At 36.5% G+C, this 19840-nt stretch overlaps 3 protein-coding genes and 1 long non-coding RNA gene across 7 annotated transcripts in view; 3 read left to right on the top strand and 1 right to left on the bottom strand.

Annotated features, from left to right (window-relative positions):
- Positions 1-16582, top strand: part of LOC113647478 — a 53902-nt gene extending 37320 nt beyond the window's left edge. The window contains exon 6 of the long non-coding RNA XR_007143923.1: positions 16172-16582. This is a non-coding gene — a long non-coding RNA (uncharacterized LOC113647478). The remainder of the gene's footprint in view (positions 1-16171) is intronic.
- The window catches only part of LOC113638654 (BOLA class I histocompatibility antigen, alpha chain BL3-7-like), a 209529-nt gene that overhangs the window by 122052 nt on the left and 67637 nt on the right, over positions 1-19840 (top strand). The window lies entirely within an intron of this gene.
- The window catches only part of LOC113647456 (H-2 class I histocompatibility antigen, Q10 alpha chain-like), a 111640-nt gene that overhangs the window by 84066 nt on the left and 7734 nt on the right, over positions 1-19840 (top strand). The window lies entirely within an intron of this gene.
- The window catches only part of LOC113647473 (BOLA class I histocompatibility antigen, alpha chain BL3-7-like), a 189315-nt gene that overhangs the window by 428 nt on the left and 169047 nt on the right, over positions 1-19840 (bottom strand). Inside the window, exons 1-8 of one of the 4 annotated variants that reach the window (XM_047818585.1) lie at positions 4182-4289; positions 3697-3839; positions 2724-2990; positions 2164-2439; positions 1674-1970; positions 1489-1581; positions 1261-1343; positions 1-1125 (exon numbers count right to left, since the gene is read on the bottom strand). The exon at positions 1-1125 is cut by the window's left edge and continues 428 nt beyond it. In XM_047818585.1, coding sequence (XP_047674541.1) covers positions 1294-1343; positions 1489-1581; positions 1674-1970; positions 2164-2439; positions 2724-2990; positions 3697-3766 — 1053 coding nt within the window. In that variant the 5' untranslated portion in view covers positions 3767-3839; positions 4182-4289 and the 3' untranslated portion in view covers positions 1-1125; positions 1261-1293. Of the gene's footprint in view, positions 1344-1488; positions 1582-1673; positions 1971-2163; positions 2440-2723; positions 2991-3696; positions 3840-4175; positions 4291-19840 lie in introns of those variants that run through there. The other 3 variants (XM_047818586.1, XM_047818584.1, XM_047818587.1) reach the window with 3 other exon arrangements.

A 19840-nucleotide genomic window follows, 5' to 3' on the forward strand; every position in this document is an offset into this window, starting at 1 on the left:
GTAGGGTTATTACAGACAGTAAGACATTACAGTATAACGTTAGGACCTTTTGAGTTCAGTAGGTTTGTGGCTGTAGGGAAAAAACTGGCCCTGAGCTTGCTAGTTCTGGTGCAGACATTCCTGTATCTCTTTATGAATGGCAGGAGGTTGAACAAACTGACTAGTTTGCAAGGATTACTTGATTGATGATTGTGTGCTCTGTGGAGTCATCTACCATGGTGAGACTCAATGGCAGGAAGTTGTGTGCCAATGATGCATTTGGAGGCTTCACCAGCCTTTGCAGTGGTTTCCTTTCACCTACTTGAGCTGTCATACCGCAATGTGATGCAAGTCGTTAGGATGCTTTGAATGATGCAGCTGTAAAAATCGTTCAGGAACTCAAGAGAAAGATTAATGCTTTCAGGGATCTCAAGGGATATATAAACATTTACCTGGATCTGAGGGGATAAATTAGCTTTTTTTTAGTCTCCCTAAAAACTAAAGATGCTGTTGCACCTTCCTAAATAGAGCTGAATTATTCTGATGCACTTATGAGACAAATCCTGTAAACCCGCTCTACTTTATGTGAATGTAGATGTGCTCTGGAACCTTCTGCATGATAAGAAAAACATATCCATATCCTGCAGTGATGAAGCATCACACAGTCACATCAAACAGCAGGCCAGACACCATCAGCCTCAAGGACAGAGACATAGAGATATCTTTTCTCTGTATCCTATTAGGATCGATGCCTGACAAACTGATGGCAAGAAAATTAGTCAGTTTCCAGAAAATGGCAAAATATACATCTTCAACAGCAGGCCATAAAATCCTGTTAGAAAGTCCAAGTGAAAGCTGTGACTCTGGGAAAAGGCTCTTAAAAATTTAATCAGATATAATCTAACTGTTCTGTGTTCAGGCTCCAGGAAGAAGTGACCACCCAGAAGAATCTTTTTTTTTTCTCTCTACAGACTGTGGAGTGTAAAAGCATGATGGCATGTCACGTCTCCAATGCACCAGAAAGAAAATCAAATATTATACCAAAGTCTGTCCCTTCCACCATATGCCCCATTGTGCGTTTCTCCTTGGTTCAATCTTTAATTGCTGTTAAACCCAGTTCTAATCATAATCATCTCCTGGTGTCTCCTAGAAAAACAGAGAGAAAGAAACAGGATCAGCTCTGAGTTGAGATTTAATGTGAGCTCAGTCTTTTCTGCTGGAGTTTCAGTCCACACACAGATTTTTCTTCCATATGACACTGTAAACATCATCATGTCTTACTCTCTCACTTCAGCAGGAAGACACACAGTCACACTATGAGTTGGTGGAGGAAGACTCTTCAGAGGCTGGAGCACGTTTGAAGCCTGAAACACAGATGATGGACAGACATTTATCAGTTTATCAGTTCAGATTAAAAACAAGTAAAATCTTCATCAAATTTCCTTCAAGAATTAGAAAGTGTAAATCTGTTCTGTGAAAACTTCACATCTGCCTCCTTCCTCCTCTCACCAGAGTTCTTCTTCTTCCAGACTATAATTCCAGCAACAACGAGAACAATGAGAGCCACAACTACACCAATCATGATAGCCATCGATCCTCCACCTGTTAAATCAGCACAGAGTCTTTATTATCTGCTGCAGCAGGAAATCAGATTTCACTGTAAATCTGTAGTTTTAGAGGAAAGTGTTTCTGACCTTTCAGGATCTGTCGCTCTCTCACATTCAGCACTAACTCCTTCTCCAAGCTGCTGTGCTGAATCACACAGGTGTAGGTGTGTTTCTGCAGCTCCTCAGCTGGGACTTTCAGAATGCTTCTCTTCTGGAAGCTTCCATCCTGGTTGGGTAACGTCTCTCTGAGCTCCACGTCCTCATGCATGTCCTCTCCATCCTTCCTCCAGGAGATAGTCACTGCTTTGGGGAAAAAACCTGTAGCGTGACACACCACCTCTGAAGAAGGCGAGTGTTTCTGGAACACTGACACTGTAGGAGGATCTGCAGAGACACACAGACAGAAATATTAAATTATAATAAAAAAATTTTATATATATATATATATAAAAAATGTATTTACACTATACGTGTGTGCATGTTTTAGTGATGGAATGTGTCATGTTGTAGAGTTATTAGTGTGGGCATTATAATCATGTCTAAATGTGTGTTGTGTACGTCACACACCACACTTTACCTTTCCTCTCCAGAGTGTCTCTGCGATAAGACACAAACTTCTTTAACCAATCAATACACTCGTTCTCCAAGAAGAATTTACAGCCTTCAGCTGTATGCCCTGTAGGATTCCACTTTTTTTTAGTGATCAGAACTTTATTGCTGGCTGCAGTCCAGGTCTTAGTTTTCAGATCCAGACTGATGAAATCTTCTCCATCATAACCGAAATGGCTGAATACTCTAGTTGTGCCATCATCGTCAAGCTCACAGCCAAACATCAGCTGCACAATGTGAACTCCTGCACACACACACGTAATGAGTTCTGCCAAGTTCCTTCTCCGTCTAACTCTTGTATTATGTTTTCTACTTTTTCGGTTTTTAAATTATAAATGCTATTCTTTGCTCCTTGGGGGAAAAAAAATAATAAAATTTATATATATATATATATATATATATATATATATATATATATATATATATATATATATATATATATATATAAATAAAACATTCCATACATTCAGTATTTAGTAAGCTGTGTTGATAAAACCTCAGTGTGTTTTAGCTATTAAAGCTTTTTACCTTCAGACTGATTAAAGTGATTCATTGCTGCAACCACATCATGTTTAAGCCATTCCTGTTCATCCTGCCATACCTCTGTCTCTCTGGACCAGTAATATGGATGATCAGCATCAACCTTTTTTATCCACTCTGTCTTTGGTATAATGCTCCTGATGTTGCTGTCATAGTACTCAGACAGTTCTCCATCTACCAGACCAACAGCAGTGAACTCTGGGAAATGTATTCCTGGTGTGACTCCAGTATAGAAATACTGCAGAGAGTGCGTGTCTGTAAAGGTGTAAATACTTTTAATAAACACTTATATACAGTAAAACATGAAAACAAAGATTTATAATTATACAGACAGAAAATGTATACTCTCATGACAGATTAAGGGTTTTGTGTAAAAAATGAAAGTGAAAAAGTGAAAGTGAAAGTGACGTGACATACGGCTAAGTACGGTGAGCCATACTCAGAATTCGTTCTCTGCATTTGACCCATCCAAAGTGCACACACACCGTGAACACACACCCGGAGCAGTGGGCAGCCATGAATCCTTCGGATTACGAGTCAGACTCTCTAACCATCAGGCCACGACTTGCCCCCATATTGAATACAATATTTATAAGTCCCCCACCTCCCCACCTAATGACTGAGTTAATAAGGCCACAACCCCCAACACACACCAGTTAACAATCTAATTCTTATTATTTATTTATTTTTACTAATTATAACCATAATCATTAAACCCCTGAAAGAAAATCATGAATGGTGCTGAAAGCAGGATAGGGTTCAGCAAACTCTGGGGCAAACACCCACATACCAACACAATACCATGCATCGTTTAATTTGGCATCTTTTAAGTTTGTAGTTAATTTTATATTAAGCTGTGGTTTAATTACACAGTGGTTTATGTAATCATCAGTAATAAATGTTTAAAAGGTGTATATGTACGAAAGCCTGCGATATTAAAGAGTGAACAATAAAAACTCACCTGCTGATGTCTGAAGAAAACCATTCATGAGGAACAGCAAAATTTTCATCGAGGAACAACTGAGGTCCATTTCCTACAGGTTTTAAGCTTCCTGTTTGTCAGTGTTAAATCTTGATAAACCTGTTTGTTGAACCTTAACTTTTAGAAGACCAATAACAAATGTTATTATTCAAACATATTTAAAATGTCACTCTTGTCTGTCTTCAAAACTTGAGAGCCCTGTTATGAATCTAAGCCAGAAAAGTGAACCAGGAAACAGAACATTTTGGAGGGCAACAACACAGAACTGCTTAAACTAAGATTAAGATTTTAACAAAATACTGTAGCAACAAACACAGCAGCTCTTACATAAACATATCAGGAAGCTGGGTGTAGAATCTCTAGCATACGTACATGTTGGCGAAATATGTAATGATTAATATAACCGAAAGAAAGAAAGAAAAACAAACAAACACATTACGTTTTTATGAATTACTGACCTTTTTTTTACAGAGTAAGCAGGAGACGTGATGTTTGTTTTGAACCTTATTTTCTCTTCGACGAGGCCTCTGTATATTTATAGAAAAAGCCTCAGAGCTCCACCTAGTGCTCAAAGCATGTGTACAATCTTAGTAATCATTACAGTACATTGCATCATTATTATGATTATTACACATGAAGGACATTAGATTGAGATTAGAAATTAGAAGCTAATTGTTCCAATTCAGCATTGTCAAATATTAACTTTTTATTAATTAATCACACTTTTCTGAATTTTACAGCACTGGTGTCAATATTTACAAATGATTGTTCTCACAGTTTCAGTCTTACATGTTTATACATTTTTGAAAACTTTATGAAGATTTATTAATAACCAAATAAAAATGCTAATAAAAGCAGTTTCATTAGGACTGTGTTCTATTTCTTCATCTGTTTTGTTTTGGTTTTTTTCAGATTTTAACCAGAGAGAGAAAAAAAAAAAAACACTTCAAGTAGGCATCAAATTCATCTTCACGGAACACAGGCACTAAACCAATATGTCGGCTAACAAAGGCAAACGGACCTACTGATGAGGACTCGGCTGTAAGAGGTGGTAGCCTGGAGCATTCAGAGGCAATGGGAGACGTGGAGGTTGGTTTTGAGGAACTGAACTTCCGTGGCAGCGGCACCGGCTTCTGCCGCTGAGCTGCCAGGTCGAGCTTTTTCCCTTCAATATCCAACTCCCGTTCACGGACTCTCAAGAGCTGCGCGTTGTATTCTTGCCTCTTAATCTCCACTTTAAGCTCCTTTAGAGCAAGCTGCCAACCTGGATCTACCACACCGGCTTGAGGCTGTGCCAGACTTACCTCAGCCTCCTCCAGCTCCGTCCTAGCCTCCACTCTGCTGGGAACCTGGAGGGGTTGGGTAGTCTGTACAGTGCTTCCCGGGAGCACTTCCCGCTCAGGTAGGACCTGTTGAGCCACAAGTGCCTCATAGTTCTGCTTTGACTACCTTTTTGCTAGCTGTCCAGCAAACTGGCACATTGAAAAAAATCAGCAATGAGGAGCAGATCATCTTTCCTGCACCTATCAAAAGCTTCCAACGAAGGACACAGCGTAAATGTGATTAAATCAAATGCCATGATCCACACAGACAATATACCCCCACACACTATACACTAAATATAAAGATATCCCGGACAAGCCCCCAAATCTGTTACAACCCAGTCTAGGGTTGGGCTGCACAGCGTTAAAGCTCGGGATTCAGTGATTGGATATCTTTAAAAAAAAAACACCAGAAACCACACAAGGTAGAATTTGTAGGTAAGTGTATTTACACACACACACACACACACACACACACACACACACACACACACACACACACACACACACACACACACTCACACACACACACACACACACACATTTTGTGCTTTATCTCTGACTGTTATTAAGCACTTTAATAATTGTGTTCATCTTTACCTTGAGTGTGATTAAAGCTTTTCATTAGCTTCATTTTCAAAGCTTTTTTATAGTATATAAAAGATGATTTAGCTCCTCATGGTCACTTATTGAACACTCCGTCTCTCTTTTCCAGTTATCTGGATCATCAGCACTGACCTTCTGTATCCACTCCGTCTTTGGGATCATCTTCCTGATGTTACTGTCATAATATACAATCTGTCCTCCATCCACTAGACCAACAGCAGTAAACTCTGGGAGATTAATTTGTGGTGTGATGGCAGTGTAGAGGTACTGCAATGAGTGTGTGACTATTAAAACATCACAACAAAAAGATTTAGATCTCGAGAAAAAGACAAGAGACCAGGAACAACTCTTTAAGACAATAAACCTTGAAAGGAAGCAGACTGAAAAGAGACCTGCTACTCTTCTAAGTGACACCGGATAGAGGACATCAATAAACTTCCACGTCTCATTTTATTAATTTATTAATTTTAATTTCTTTTCTACAGGCCATCTGTTCTTCATCCCACTGTACTGTACTGAATCACTACAGTTATAAATTATAGGACAGAGAAAGAAACAGTGTGTTACACAGAGCTGTGTTTTATTAATCACTTATTAAAGCACAGATTTATATTAACGCAATTGGTTTAATAACAATGTTTCCATAGGACAAGCTCATTCACAATAAACAGCTTTTAATAATATTTAATGTATAATTGTCAATATGCTGAAATGTGTCAGAAACATGTTTTAATGAGCTTCAATGTTTAGGATCAGTAAAGGCTGATAGATCATGTGTGTATTTCATGTTATTTTTAACAGCATAAAATAAACAGAACCAACATACATGTAAATATTATACATAGAGTGTTGAAATACAGGTCTACAGATGTACATGTATAAACAGTTCACATAATAACTCATTTGTTTTGTTTCTATAAAGATTTTACACAAAAGAATAAAAAAATAAAAGAAAATAGACTCCAACAGTACAGTCTGGAGTTATGTTGAAATTATGTATTTTAATGTTTTGCACCTTGGGACTGAGAGAAATACATTTTCAATTCTCTATGTATGTACTGTACATGTGAAAGAGTTGACAATAAAGAAAAACTTGAACTAAACTACCTGTTTATTAAATGAATGTTAAACAAAATTAATTAATTTAATTCAGCCAAATTTACACCAAGACAAGCTTTTCTCAGTGGTTTAAATGTGTTATCTGTGTACAAAATCCAGCATTATTATTGAATATTAAAGAGTGAACAATACAAACTCACCTGCTGATGTCTGGTGAAAACCATTCATGAGGAACATCAGAACTTTCACAGAGGAACAACTGAGGTCCATTTCCTACAGCTAGGAGTCTTTCTTTAAATGTTATTAATTCCTTTCTGTCACATACCATTTTGTAAATTTCAGTTTATACTAATAGCCATCTGCATATTATATTCTTAGTACATATATATTAATCTGTATATTATGTTCATAGTACATATTCACCTGTATATTATATTCATAGTACATACACATCTGTAAATTACTGATTATAGCAATAGCCATATTTTGTTACATCCTTCTGTAAATTTCAGTTATAATTATAGTCATCTGTATATTATGTTCATAGTACACACATCTGTAAATTACTTCCATATTACCATTTTATTTAACTTATCTAAATCTTGTACAAACTGTATATCCTGCACTTACTGCCATTGCACTCTGGTTAGACCTAAACTGCATTTCGTTGCCTTGTACTGTACTTGTACATGTGCAATTACAATAAAGTTGAATCTAATCTAATCTAATCTAATTTTAATGTCAGGGATCAGCCCGGACTTCTGGCCATGTGCTACTGTTATTGTTGTTGTCACGTGTCTGCCCTGCCTTCGTCTGCTCCTCCCTGTCTCCACACCTGTTCCTAATTGTATCTCATTGTCTTTTGTATTTACAATGAGTGAGCCGCGTTGCGCGAAAGGAGAAGAAGAAGAAGAAGACTGATTAAATCTTCTCCATCATAACTGATTAAATCTTCTCCATCATTCCGCAGCGCGGAATCATTGGTTACGTCTAGTCAAGGTTAGGTTTCGTCATTTGTATTATCGTAGTCCTCGTCATTTACTGCCTTTATCATTTATTAAACCATAGTGATGTCAAAGTGAAGCTTTCTTGAAGCAGTGAAGCTTTCAACCCAATTGTATCGGAAAAAGGTTCATTACTCGAAGCTTTTCAAATCGGAGCTCGATGAGGACCTCTTCTGGGAAAGCGCTATCCCAGAATGCTCCACAACCAAACAACGTATTAATTTTAGAAGCTAAAATTAATGGATTGAAAATTAAGGAAAGATTAATAAATAAATGAATCAATATATTAAATACATGACCAAAGCATAATCAAATCAATTCAAATTTTATTTGTCACATACACATACATACAGGGTACGATATGCAGTGAAATGCTATATGCAACTCTCCGGTATAAAAATAAAGAATATCCAAAAAAAAGTATAAAAAAGCAAAAAATAAAACGACAATAAAATAATAAAAAAGTATAAACTATATAAGAAAACTATTTAAAAAACTATATAAAAATATGAAATATGTGGAGAATATATAATGTATATACATAAACATAAATATACATATACATAAATGTGTATGGTTTTTAAAGATTGTCCTTAAAGTGACCAGGTGCAGTATGGTGTGTAAATAGTGTATAAAGTGGCACTGTGTTGTGCAAGTCCAGAGTTAAAGTGTCCTTAGAATGCATACACACGGTAAACCCAAACAAAAATGTAATAAAGATAACTTTTTGTATGGTGAATGTGGACATTTTGACTTTTTAAAAAACAAAAATCAAATTCATGAATGTTGAAGGTACAGTACATAAATGCAGACAATTTACACCATTATAAATCTGCCTTACAGACTACTGGAGGCTAGATGGATGCTTTGTGCTTAATTATGTTTTATTAACAATCAGCAATCAGGTGTCCACCTGTTCAGCATGACTATATAGACACACAGTCTTATTTGTAAGTGTGAAATCGTGAAATGGACATTGTAAGTGTTCGTGAATGAGTGACATGGATGATGTATTATTATGATAGACCAGCTGCTGGGAGCAAATCAAACAGAGGACCTAAAACCACTGTGAACCATTTAAAAAAAAGATAATTATTTGTATCAGAGCCGATCCTGACCTCATTCATATTGATCTGGCATTATGCCCATTCCAATGTAAATCCATTGGTTTCCATATTGCATTAACGTTGTTGTAACCTTGATTGAGACACTATAAACATTGTCATTTAGGAGTGCTACCACGCTACTTTTTGTACTGGTCCCCACACAGATGCTGCTGCTGAAAAGCGCGCGTGTCATTTCGTGCACGATTGCACGCGCATATGATCGCATATTCAAGCGCGGCGCGGTTATCGAGCTGCCGTTTATAAACACAGGCGTTTATACACGCAAATGTGCACGCAATATATTGTTGTGTGACAGACAGTTCAAGAGATGCTCTGGCAGCACTGCACAGCAAATTTAGCTAGTCAGATAGAGACTAGAGACAGAATCACATCAAGTTTACTGTTATTTGCTCTTGCTGACATCAAACTTGAAGAGAACAAAAGTTTACCTGATTGCTGTTCTCGCACTCTCATTTTGTTTCCTTTTTTCTTTTCATGGCCAGAAGGATAGCTCCGCTTCATATTGTCATCTACACAGTAAATATTAACAAGCTCTGTAAAATGAGGCAGGGGGAGGCGGGGCCTTGCGTAATTTGCGGTGCCCTACGCAACTTGCGTAGTGAGCCTATAGGGCCAATCGGTTCTGAATGTGAGTAATCTACTTGTTTTTATTTTATTTTTTTTTATTTTTTTAAGTATAAACAGTTTTTGGATATTTAAAAAAATACTTGTTCTGTTCAGTTCATAAGCAATAATGATATATTTTATATATTAAAGGTTTCACCAAGTACAAAATATATTGCACTAAACTGTTTTTGTAAATGACCTCATACTATATGCTGAAAAACGGAAGGAGAACATTAGACTGAGGTTAGAAATTAGCAAATGATTACACACTCGGTGTTGTTAACATTCAGCAACAGAAGAAAACACAACATAAGAGTACTCCACTTCATCATGTCTCCTATTGGTTTTCTTCTTCCAGAGATGTAGAGCAGAAGCAGAGTCAGGATCCTGTAATGACACAGAGATCACAGACGGGATGATGGAATAGAAAGAATAAATTAGTTCAGTCCAACTCGCCTCTGCTTCTTTTTTTTTCAAGCATTTTTATATATATATTTTGTCAAAGCAAAAAAAAAAATCCCAATTCATAATTATTTTCATTACTGAGTTCTTATAAATACTCATTACAGTTATTTTGTGATGCCCACAAAAATCTGGACCTCATGTGTTCAGTAAAAAAAATCAGGAATAAAAAACTTTTCATCATCAATAAATAACCAAAAAAATTCACAATCAAAAAATGAGCTACATATTTGAACAGTTGGAATATTATTCATTAAAATATTCTGAGCTGATAAAGTCTGTGGAATATATTGATATTTTCTGCAGCAAGAGAAATATTACCTAAAATTTATTTTATTTTATTTTCAACTGATACAGAAAAGATGCTTATCCAGAAAGGGAAATGTGAATTTCTGAACAGATAGTATTTTTAAGATTGATAATTTAAGATGAATTTCTTTATTACAAAAGATCATCTGAGAAATCCAGCAGACTTTAGAAATAAGAAAGAAATGAGTAAAAATTATTTGTTAACCATTTAATGTAATAGATCTGGATCAGATTTACCTCATTATCATCTGCTTCAGCACCTAAAACAACAAAGAGAATATTATTATTATTATTATTATTATTATTATTATTATTATTATTATTATTATTATTGTTATATATTTGACCTCTGTGTGTTTTTCTGTGCTTCAGTATGATGATGATCAGGACACAGAGAAGAAACACAGTCACTGAACCAAACATCACAATCAGCATGAAGAACACAGCAGGAGACACAGAACCTGGAGAAAACATTATAGAAAGACTTTTACTCAGTAAAGATGCATCAGATTTTAATATAAAATTTATAAAAGACTTTGAGAAAAAAAAAACCTGTTGCTTTGTCAAAGTTCTCAGAAACTGATTTATTTAATCCTGAAAGAACAAACATTCATTTTTTAACTTCAATCATCTGAAACATGTTATTGATAGTGTTCAGTGTATAAATTGATAAATGCACCTTTCACTTGTAAATATGTGGAGTTATTGAAGATCATTCTGTCAGTGAAGCTGCAGTAATAAAGTCCTGTATCAGAGACGTTTACTGCAGTGATTTTGAGAGATGTTTTACTGCCATGAACAGACATCACTATTCTCTCACTCTCACTAAAGAAGTAACACAACTTTGTTGGAGCTGATGTCAAAAACCTTTTACACCCAAGAAGAAGTGGAACTGAATCACACGACTGTTTAAACCAGAAGATGTATCAGTCAGATCATGTTGGCACCAAATAGTAACGTTATCTCCAGCTTCTGCCTCCAAAGTTAAAGATCTCTGAGACTCTGAGAGCAAACCTGCAACCCAGAAAACACTCCACACTGTAACCCATCAAAGATTTTTCTATAAATAGCTTTAATACATACAGTACAGGTAAACCATGATTCTTTTTACTTTTAAAATGGTCCTGATTGTCTGTATTTCATTTTTAACTTAATGGGAAAAAGTTGTGTGTCCATATATATACTGTACAGTGAGAGAGAGATATGCAGGGAAAGAGAGAGAGAGAGAGAGAGAGAGAGAGAGAGAGAGAGAGAGAGAGAGAGAGAGAGAGAGAGGTGTGTGCGTTTCACCCAACGTGGGTCACTTTACCTCGCGCGCTCCAACCCGCAGCATGTCTCTTCCTCCTCGCGCGCGCTGAACCTGAACCTCACCTGTTGTCACAGCTGCAGAACTTTGCTCTGAACTCCAGGAGTTTCTCGGACATTTCTTTTCCACAGCAACATGAACCATCACGAGTTGGGGGTGAACGCGAACCCCGGTCTGGTTCCGGTGATGATGCAGACGGAGTCGCGGGACAAATGGGGCAAAAAAATGGACTTTCTTCTGTCAGTGATCGGTTTTGCTGTGGATCTGGGGAACGTGTGGCGATTTCCTTACATCTGCTACCAAAACGGCGGAGGTATAGAACTTATTTGTTTGGATTGTATTATTATTTTTTTTATAAAGAAAAAAAAAATGTTAAAAAAAAAAGAATAAATAAATAAAATTAAACATGGTAGAATTTGTGCATGCCGTATGAATCAGAGCAAATGTACTGAAACAGTTAAATAAAGTAAGTTAATAAATATAAATGAATAAAATTAATATATAAGTTATGTAAAAGTATACATGTTGTTAAGAGAGAGGGGAGTGGAAACTTGTACAGAATACAGCACTTTGTTCAAATAAAAATGTCTATCAAAAATCTCTGAGACAGCAGTGAGACTGAATGGAAATAAAGTGGAATTAAACATTTAAGTACATCTTTATTGTACGACTACTGGATATCTGGATAGCTTTTTAGTTTACTTTTCCGTGTTTTAGTCCATTTGAAGGAAAACACTACAGTTAGACTCTCACTTTAACGTAATACATAAAAGGAAATCCTTTTTACATGTTGCTCCTTCTATTCACTTGTTTTTATTTTATTACAAAAACTAATGTAAATGAATTTAACATGCTGGAATTTTATAACAATGAAGATATTTATTTATATCAGTTTTGTTACTAATATATTCTGCTCTGTAATTTATTTTTCATTTGTTTTTTTATCAGTATTGTGATCTGCTCTGTGAATTCTACACATGAATCGACATAGGGTGGCACGGTGGCTTAGTGGGTAGCACGTTCGCCTCACACCTCCAGGGTCGGGGTTCGATTCCCGCCTTATGTGTGCGGAGTTTGCATGTTCTCCCCGTGCCTCGGGGGTTTCCTCCGGGTACTCCGGTTTCCTCCCCCAGTCCAAAGACATGCATGGCATAATTGGCATCTCTGGAAAATTGTCCTGTGTGTGTGTGTACTCCGTCCAGGGTGTATCCTGCCTTGATGCTCGATGACGCCTGAGATAGGCACAGGCTCCCCGTGACCCGAGGTAGTTCGGATAAAGCGGTAGAAAATGAGTGAGTGTAATGCATATAAACGTCCTGAGTGTCAGTTCTGTGGTTGGAAACATTAAACATGAAATGGACAGATGGTGGTTGTGATTGTGGTTAGTGAGATGGCTTGTCTTTACACGACTCCTGTCTGTCTATTAGACAGTCATACATTAATGAAAAAAATTTAAACCTTGGCTGGCTCTAAAATTACTCTATTAATATAATCCAAATCTTTATTTTAGATCAAAGGTAAATTAGTTTTATTAGTTTACAAATGTAAATACTTCTGAATATAAGAAGTATTTACATTTGTAAACTAATTTTACCTTTGAATATGAATATAAGAAGTGAATATAAGAAGTATTTACATTTGTAAACTAATTTTACTAATTTTACCTTTGATCTAAATGTATTGATATATGACATGTACATGTTGTGCTAAATTTTTTTGATTTCGCTTGAATTTTAGGAATTTCCCATTCATGTCTATGGGACTTTTTTGGCCGCTTTTTCGCCCGCTGTGCGAACATCGTTGGTCAGATCACTTATAAAATACATAGCACACCACTCCTCAATGAGCCGGTCGATTTGACACCTCATTTGTAGGTCTAGGACAAAAGCTGCGGGACAGGTTACACGCCGAAAAAGTGTCCGGAAGAAGAAGAAGAAGACCTAAAACGGTACATTTCCTAAAGAAAATGTGAATGTGCTTGCATGTGGCAAATTCCCCTCATCGTGCTGAGTGTTTTGATATATGACATGTCCATGTTGTGCTAAATTTTTGATTTCGCTTATTTTGGGGGCGGGGCTACATGTGACGTCAGTTTCCCTCATCGTGCTGAGTGTTTTATGTTGTGCAACTGAAAAAAAATAAAAAATTAATGTTGTGTAACTGAGATATAGCTTCTTCATATTGCAATATGGTTCGTAAGGTGCACTACATGGTTGCTAGGGTATGGCTGCACAGTTACTATGGTTATATTTGCAGACTAGTTTCTCACCTGCAAAAAAAGAGCACACCTGAAAATCCATTTATCTTTTCCTGAAACAAGCGCCATGAAGATCTTGAACTAAAGCATCAATCAGTGATTTTACTGGGAAAAAATATAATCACGTTACAATAAGGATCATTAGTTCAAATTTAATGTATTAACTAACATTTACTAACCGTGAGCAATAAATTATTGTATTTAGTAATCTTTGTTAAAATAAAGTTTATTCTTTGTTCATGTTAGTTCACAGTATATTAACTACTGGGAAAAAATATAATCACATTACAATAAGGATCATTAGTTCAAACGTAATGTATTAACTAACATTTACTAACCATGAGCAATAAATTATTGTATTTAGTAATCTTTGTTAAAATAAAGTTTATTCTTTGTTCATGTTAGTTCACAGTATATTAAGTAATGTTAACACGGTGTTAATGATGTATTAGTAAATGTTGAAATTAACATGAACAAAATGAATAAATGCTGTAGAAGTGCAGTTCATTATTAGTTCATGTTAAGTAATGTGGTAACTAATGTCAACTAATGAACCTTTATTATAAAGTTTTAGAAAAAAAAAAACTGTCCGAGGGTGGATTCAAACCCCGAATCTCTGCATGCTAAACGGATTCGCTATCCACTACGCCATCTAGGAACCCGAGAAAGCCTTTGCGGTTTTATGTATTAATTCACTAATGTGAAGAATGGCGCGTCTAATAGTACCCAAGCTTTATTATATTAAAGTCATTCTTATCATTTTTTGTGATATACGCGTCATATCATGTCAAAAAAAATTACGTAATGTGAGGAGACAAAGAAAAAATGCGCTTAATTTTAATTAATGGGTGGCTCTTAAAAGAGCCGTTGCTGCTCTTAAAAGGACATTAGTTTAAAGTGAAACAAAAAATTATAAAAACTACACTGATAGTTGAAAACAACAAAACGTTATACAAATGGCAGAAACAACAACATATGTGACCGCCGTGCTGTCCAAGGCACGCAACACTAGTTTTAAACATCAAATACACGGTTAAATGTTATATTGTTTGAAAGCTTAGACTCTCAGGATTTTAAGCAGCCCACACACAAAGCATAATATGATTTATAGCCATCATAATAATTTAATCCAACTTGATAGTCACCGGAAATTGGCGGCGCTTACCTTTCTTCACTGGGGTAATATTTTCCAAAACAAATGCTTGTAAAAAATCCCCAAGAGTCTAAGGAACTGGAATATGTAAGCCTTTTAACACTAGAAATACTGGATTTTTAATTTTCTGGTGCAGGTCCCAAGGTGTGATTCCCCCTGTTGAGATTTTCACAGTTCTTCAGCCCTGCTTTTGTTGTGCAAACGGCCCCATCACCTGTGAGGCCTGGCTCATTTGCATTTGTTCACTCAGAGTAGCTCAGATCCAAGGCAGGCCAAACCTCTGTCTGTGACGGAAACCTTCAAGGCCTATCTATACAAAATAGTCTGTTTAATTTATATAAAAAAATTGTGTGCTAAGGTTTGTCATTGCCATAGTACATATCATATTTATACAACCCTTGTGCAGACCTGGGGTCTATTTGACTCATCTGGAAAGTTTAATCTGTCATAACTTGGATTTCCTTCTACATATTTGCCTGAAATTTACCAGGATTGTTTCAAATTATGAACTCTGCAAGTAAAATTAATCTTGTCCTCCCGGGTCAATTTGACCCGGGCACATTTAGTGGGGCAATAGGTCACACTTTTACCCTTTTCAGCGCAATGAACATACATACCTGTACAGACACAAAGATGCACACATAAAATGTCCACTAACACACGCACCAAAAACACGCACTCACACACACACACACACACAAATTGGGCATTGCATTTCATTATGCCTTTTGATACACGTTTGCTATGCCTTTGTGTAGCAGAGGAGTGTGTATGAGACATGAGGAGTGTGTTTGGAACAGTAAGAGTGTGTATGAGACATGAAGAGGAGTGTGTATGAGACATGAGGAGTGTGTTTGGAACAGTAAGAGTGTGTGTATGAGACATGAAGAGGAGTGTTTATGAGACATCCCTTACTTGGGAAAGAATGAAAAGTTGCTAATACATGAATAAAATGAAAACTTGCAAATACTTCAGTCTCCAACGTATGTTTGTAGACAAATGTCATAAGCTGAGTGAAGTAGAGAGTGAGAGAGTCATGAGTATATGTGCTTTTTTTTCTATAGGCCTGTATAGTACACATCAGAAAACATTGTAGCACTGGTGTAAAATTATACACACATTCACATACCTTCATGTGGTTATAGTCTGTTATCGTGTCGGGTTTCCTCTTTCTGCCGTCACCGATCGTCACGTCTTGGTGCATGGAACTTAGAACACACATAGTCTTATCTTGTCTTTTTAGGTGTATAAATTGTCAAGGAGACACTGCCACTTCTAAGCACTGAAGTGGAGAATACCTCTCGCTGTGCAGTGTCTTTTGCAAGTTGAGGAAGTTCATGCCGGACTTTATTCACTGTGCCCAGTAGCGTTGTTTTGCAGTGCAGCAGTCTATGCGACAGTGACAGTGGAGTAAAAAAATTGACCGAGGTGACATTTCTGCCATCATCCAAAAATGGCTCCATCAGATTCATGACCACGCTCTCTGTCAGCCTCTCTCCCTTCTGACGATTGGGGTCCTTTCCCAAGTAAAAAGATGCTTTGCAGACATATTTGAAATTAATCTATCTTGGGGCATTGTCTCTTTGAAAACCAAGAGATTGTTTTGAAACCATTTTGACCATTTTTAATGTCAGTAAATAATAAAACTTGTTTTTTCCAGGTCAAATTGACTTGAATGCTTATAAATTTTAAAAATCTACAATGATCACCATTCTGTGTGATCAGCTTACATTTGTGAACATTTTAAACGTTATGTCTATTTATGCCATCTGATCACCCAAAAACGGGCCACGCACACGCACACATGCACCACTAAAAAACATGGCATAATTTATTGTGAATAAAACTTCTTCTACACCTCTTATGCTTTTTCTTATATTTAATTTATAAACAATAAACCTTATGAAATTATTCCAAGTTTTTGAGTAGAATAAATGATTAAATGATTAAATATTATTAACCACTGGCTGGTGTATGTCAAACATCCCCAGGTTAAAGCTGACTGAAGCAACTAAATTCATAAATAAGAGAGAGAAAACAAATATGATTTGAATATGAAAACACAACGTGTGTGTGTGTGTGTGTGTGTGTGTGTGTGTGTGTGTGTGTGTGTGTGTGTGTGTGTGTGTAGCATCATTTCGGTAGATCATATTTTGCCCTCTGCTAGGCGAAGGCATATCAAAAGTGTGAAATATTTACAAATGTGTGGCTTTTTTTTTTCTTTCTGGAGGCCTAATGAAATGCAATGCCCAATTTGTGCGAGTGTGTGTTTTGGGTGCGTGTGTTAGTGGACATTTTGTGTGTGCATTTTTGTGTCTGTATGCATGTTCATTGCGCCGAAAAAGGGCAAAAGTGTGACCTATTGCCCCACTAAATGTGGCTGAGTCAAATTGACTCGGGAGCACTTGAGGAGGAAAGTATTTATTTTACGTACACATAGTTCAACGAAAATTAATTTTACTTGCAAAGTTCATAATTTGGAACAATCCTGGTAAATTCCAGTAATAAATTGTGGAAGGAAACCCAAGTTATAACACATTAAACATATAACACATTTGACTTTGAGTCAAATAGACCCCAGGTCTGCACAAGGGTTATATAGATATTATATTTACTATGGCAATGACAAACCTTAGCAGACTCTGCGGGTCCAGCTTGCGCAGTGAAGCACGAGCGATTTGCTACTGCACTGGGCATTCCAATGTCCTCCTCTATCTTTCAATTTGCACATTTTTTCACTGTACATACAACTGTCTATTATATACGTGTTCATTTCTTATCATTGCCATACTATTTACACTGTGGAGCTACTGTACTACAACAAATTCCTCATATGTGAAAACATACTTGGCAATAAAGACCGATGTGTTAGCAAGTTTTCATTTTATTCATGTCATTGTATTAGCAACTTATCATTCTGTTTTCTCACAATGTTTTATAAAAATAACAGACTATTTTGTATAGATACGGTAGACATTTCTGAAGGTTTCCATGTCACACACAGAGGTTTGGCCTGCCTTGGATCTGAGCTACTCTGAGTGAACAAATGCAAATGTGCCAGGCCTCACAGGTGAGGTGTGTTTGCACAACAAAAGCAGGAGGAGAATCGAGCTGAAGAACTGTGAAAATCTCAACAGGGGGGAATCACACCTCGGGACCCGCACCAGAAAATAAAAAAGTCAGTAAATCTAGTGTCAATGCTTTCTTTGGCAAGTTTAGAGTTGAAGTTGATGACAACATGATACTCAAAACTCTGACATTTTATGCAATCAACTAGCATGAGGAGAAAAATGGACCGCTTTTGTCATATATACCTCCAGAGCTGGAAGTGTCTCTTCTGTTTATTTTATTTTGGCTCATTGATCATTCTCTGGTTTCTTCTGGATTTTTATCAATATGTTATCGGTGGGTTTATATCTTCTGTCTGTTTTCATAGATTTTTCTAGTTCCAGTTAAAAACTGATAACATCTAAATTAACCACATTCTGATGCCAGATGTTAAGGGCAGAATTACAATTATTTTAGACAAACTAAGCTCTTTATTTCTTGAGTCACCATTCAGCTGTTGTAGACAGAGTCGTGTAAAAACACACTCTCAAACCACAAGACAAACACATCCGCTAACTGTCCACTTCATGGTTTAAATGCAATTTTCCAACCACAGAACTGACAGAAGTAGGTTTGTAGGCATTGCTTTCACATCTGAACTGAAAAGACCTCTAAGGCTCAACACCCTGTGTTTTAACTGCTTCTTACTAACAGCTACTTTTAAACACCCGAGTTTCCACTTCCCACTTAACAAGAAAACAAAAGCCTGAATGATTACAAACCTTTTCTTCAAATTATTTCTGAATGTTGATTAATGTGCATCATTCAAATAACTAACTCCTGTTAAAAATAATGATAATATTAAACAAATCTGCAAACATAATGTACCGCTGATGTTTATATGAAAGTCTGGTCCATGCCACATGCAGAAACTCCTGAGTAGAAACCGTAGCCTTTTTTACTGACTGACATCCAAACATTTTTCTGTAATTTTGGGCTTAAGAATTTGCATTTTGCTGTATGTGAATATATACAAATTTCTGCAGGCATTTTTAGCTTTAACATTAAAGTAGTGTTAAATCTGCACCTCCATCAGCACCACCACCCCCCTCCCCCCAGAGAAGCAGATAACCAGCATACAATTTGCCCCACTGTCTTTTTCCTCTTTGTCTGATACACGAAGGTTCAGTTAGAAACTGTGTTTTTCTGTGTCATGGGTAAACGATTAGTCTGACTGTACACCACATGTGGCACACCTTGGTAAGGTTCTCCTGATCAGGAGATGATCAGTGTTATAATGTAGCCAGTGTCTGACAATGTTTTCTTTTTTTCCTGTCATTATCTTTTTCTGTTTACAATAACGTACTAATTTCAGTAAAGCCACACACTGTCACCCACCACACTACTGGTGATACAGACTTGGAACCATCAATAGTGCTCATAAACCTCACTTTCAATGCATTTATTGGCTTTATATTTAGACGTATTGTTGCCCATGACTATTTCAGTGTAAAGTGGCAAATATCTTGTTAGAAAGCCTGTTTTTTTCTATTTTACCCTTTTTTATTTGACTTCTCTTAGCCTCTGCTTTTCTCTCTGTCTCTATACTGAGCTTGGTGGTAGGTTTTCCTGAACCTCACATAAAGATACCTAAAGCACTAAACCAATTATTGCCGATCATTTTTCTTCTTTCTCTTTTTATTTTTTTTGCACTAAGTGCATATCCAAACTGTTGACAGATCAAAGTCTAAATCCTGTCTTTACATCCCTTTCCACCCAGACAAATTTATTTATTATTTGAATTTAATGATAATTATTTTCTTATAATTAAACTCTTACATTTACTTATTTTCTTAAAGCACAT

The sequence above is a fragment of the Tachysurus fulvidraco genome, chromosome 9, assembly GCF_022655615.1.
Source record: "Tachysurus fulvidraco isolate hzauxx_2018 chromosome 9, HZAU_PFXX_2.0, whole genome shotgun sequence".
Classification (NCBI taxonomy): domain Eukaryota; kingdom Metazoa; phylum Chordata; class Actinopteri; order Siluriformes; family Bagridae; genus Tachysurus; species Tachysurus fulvidraco.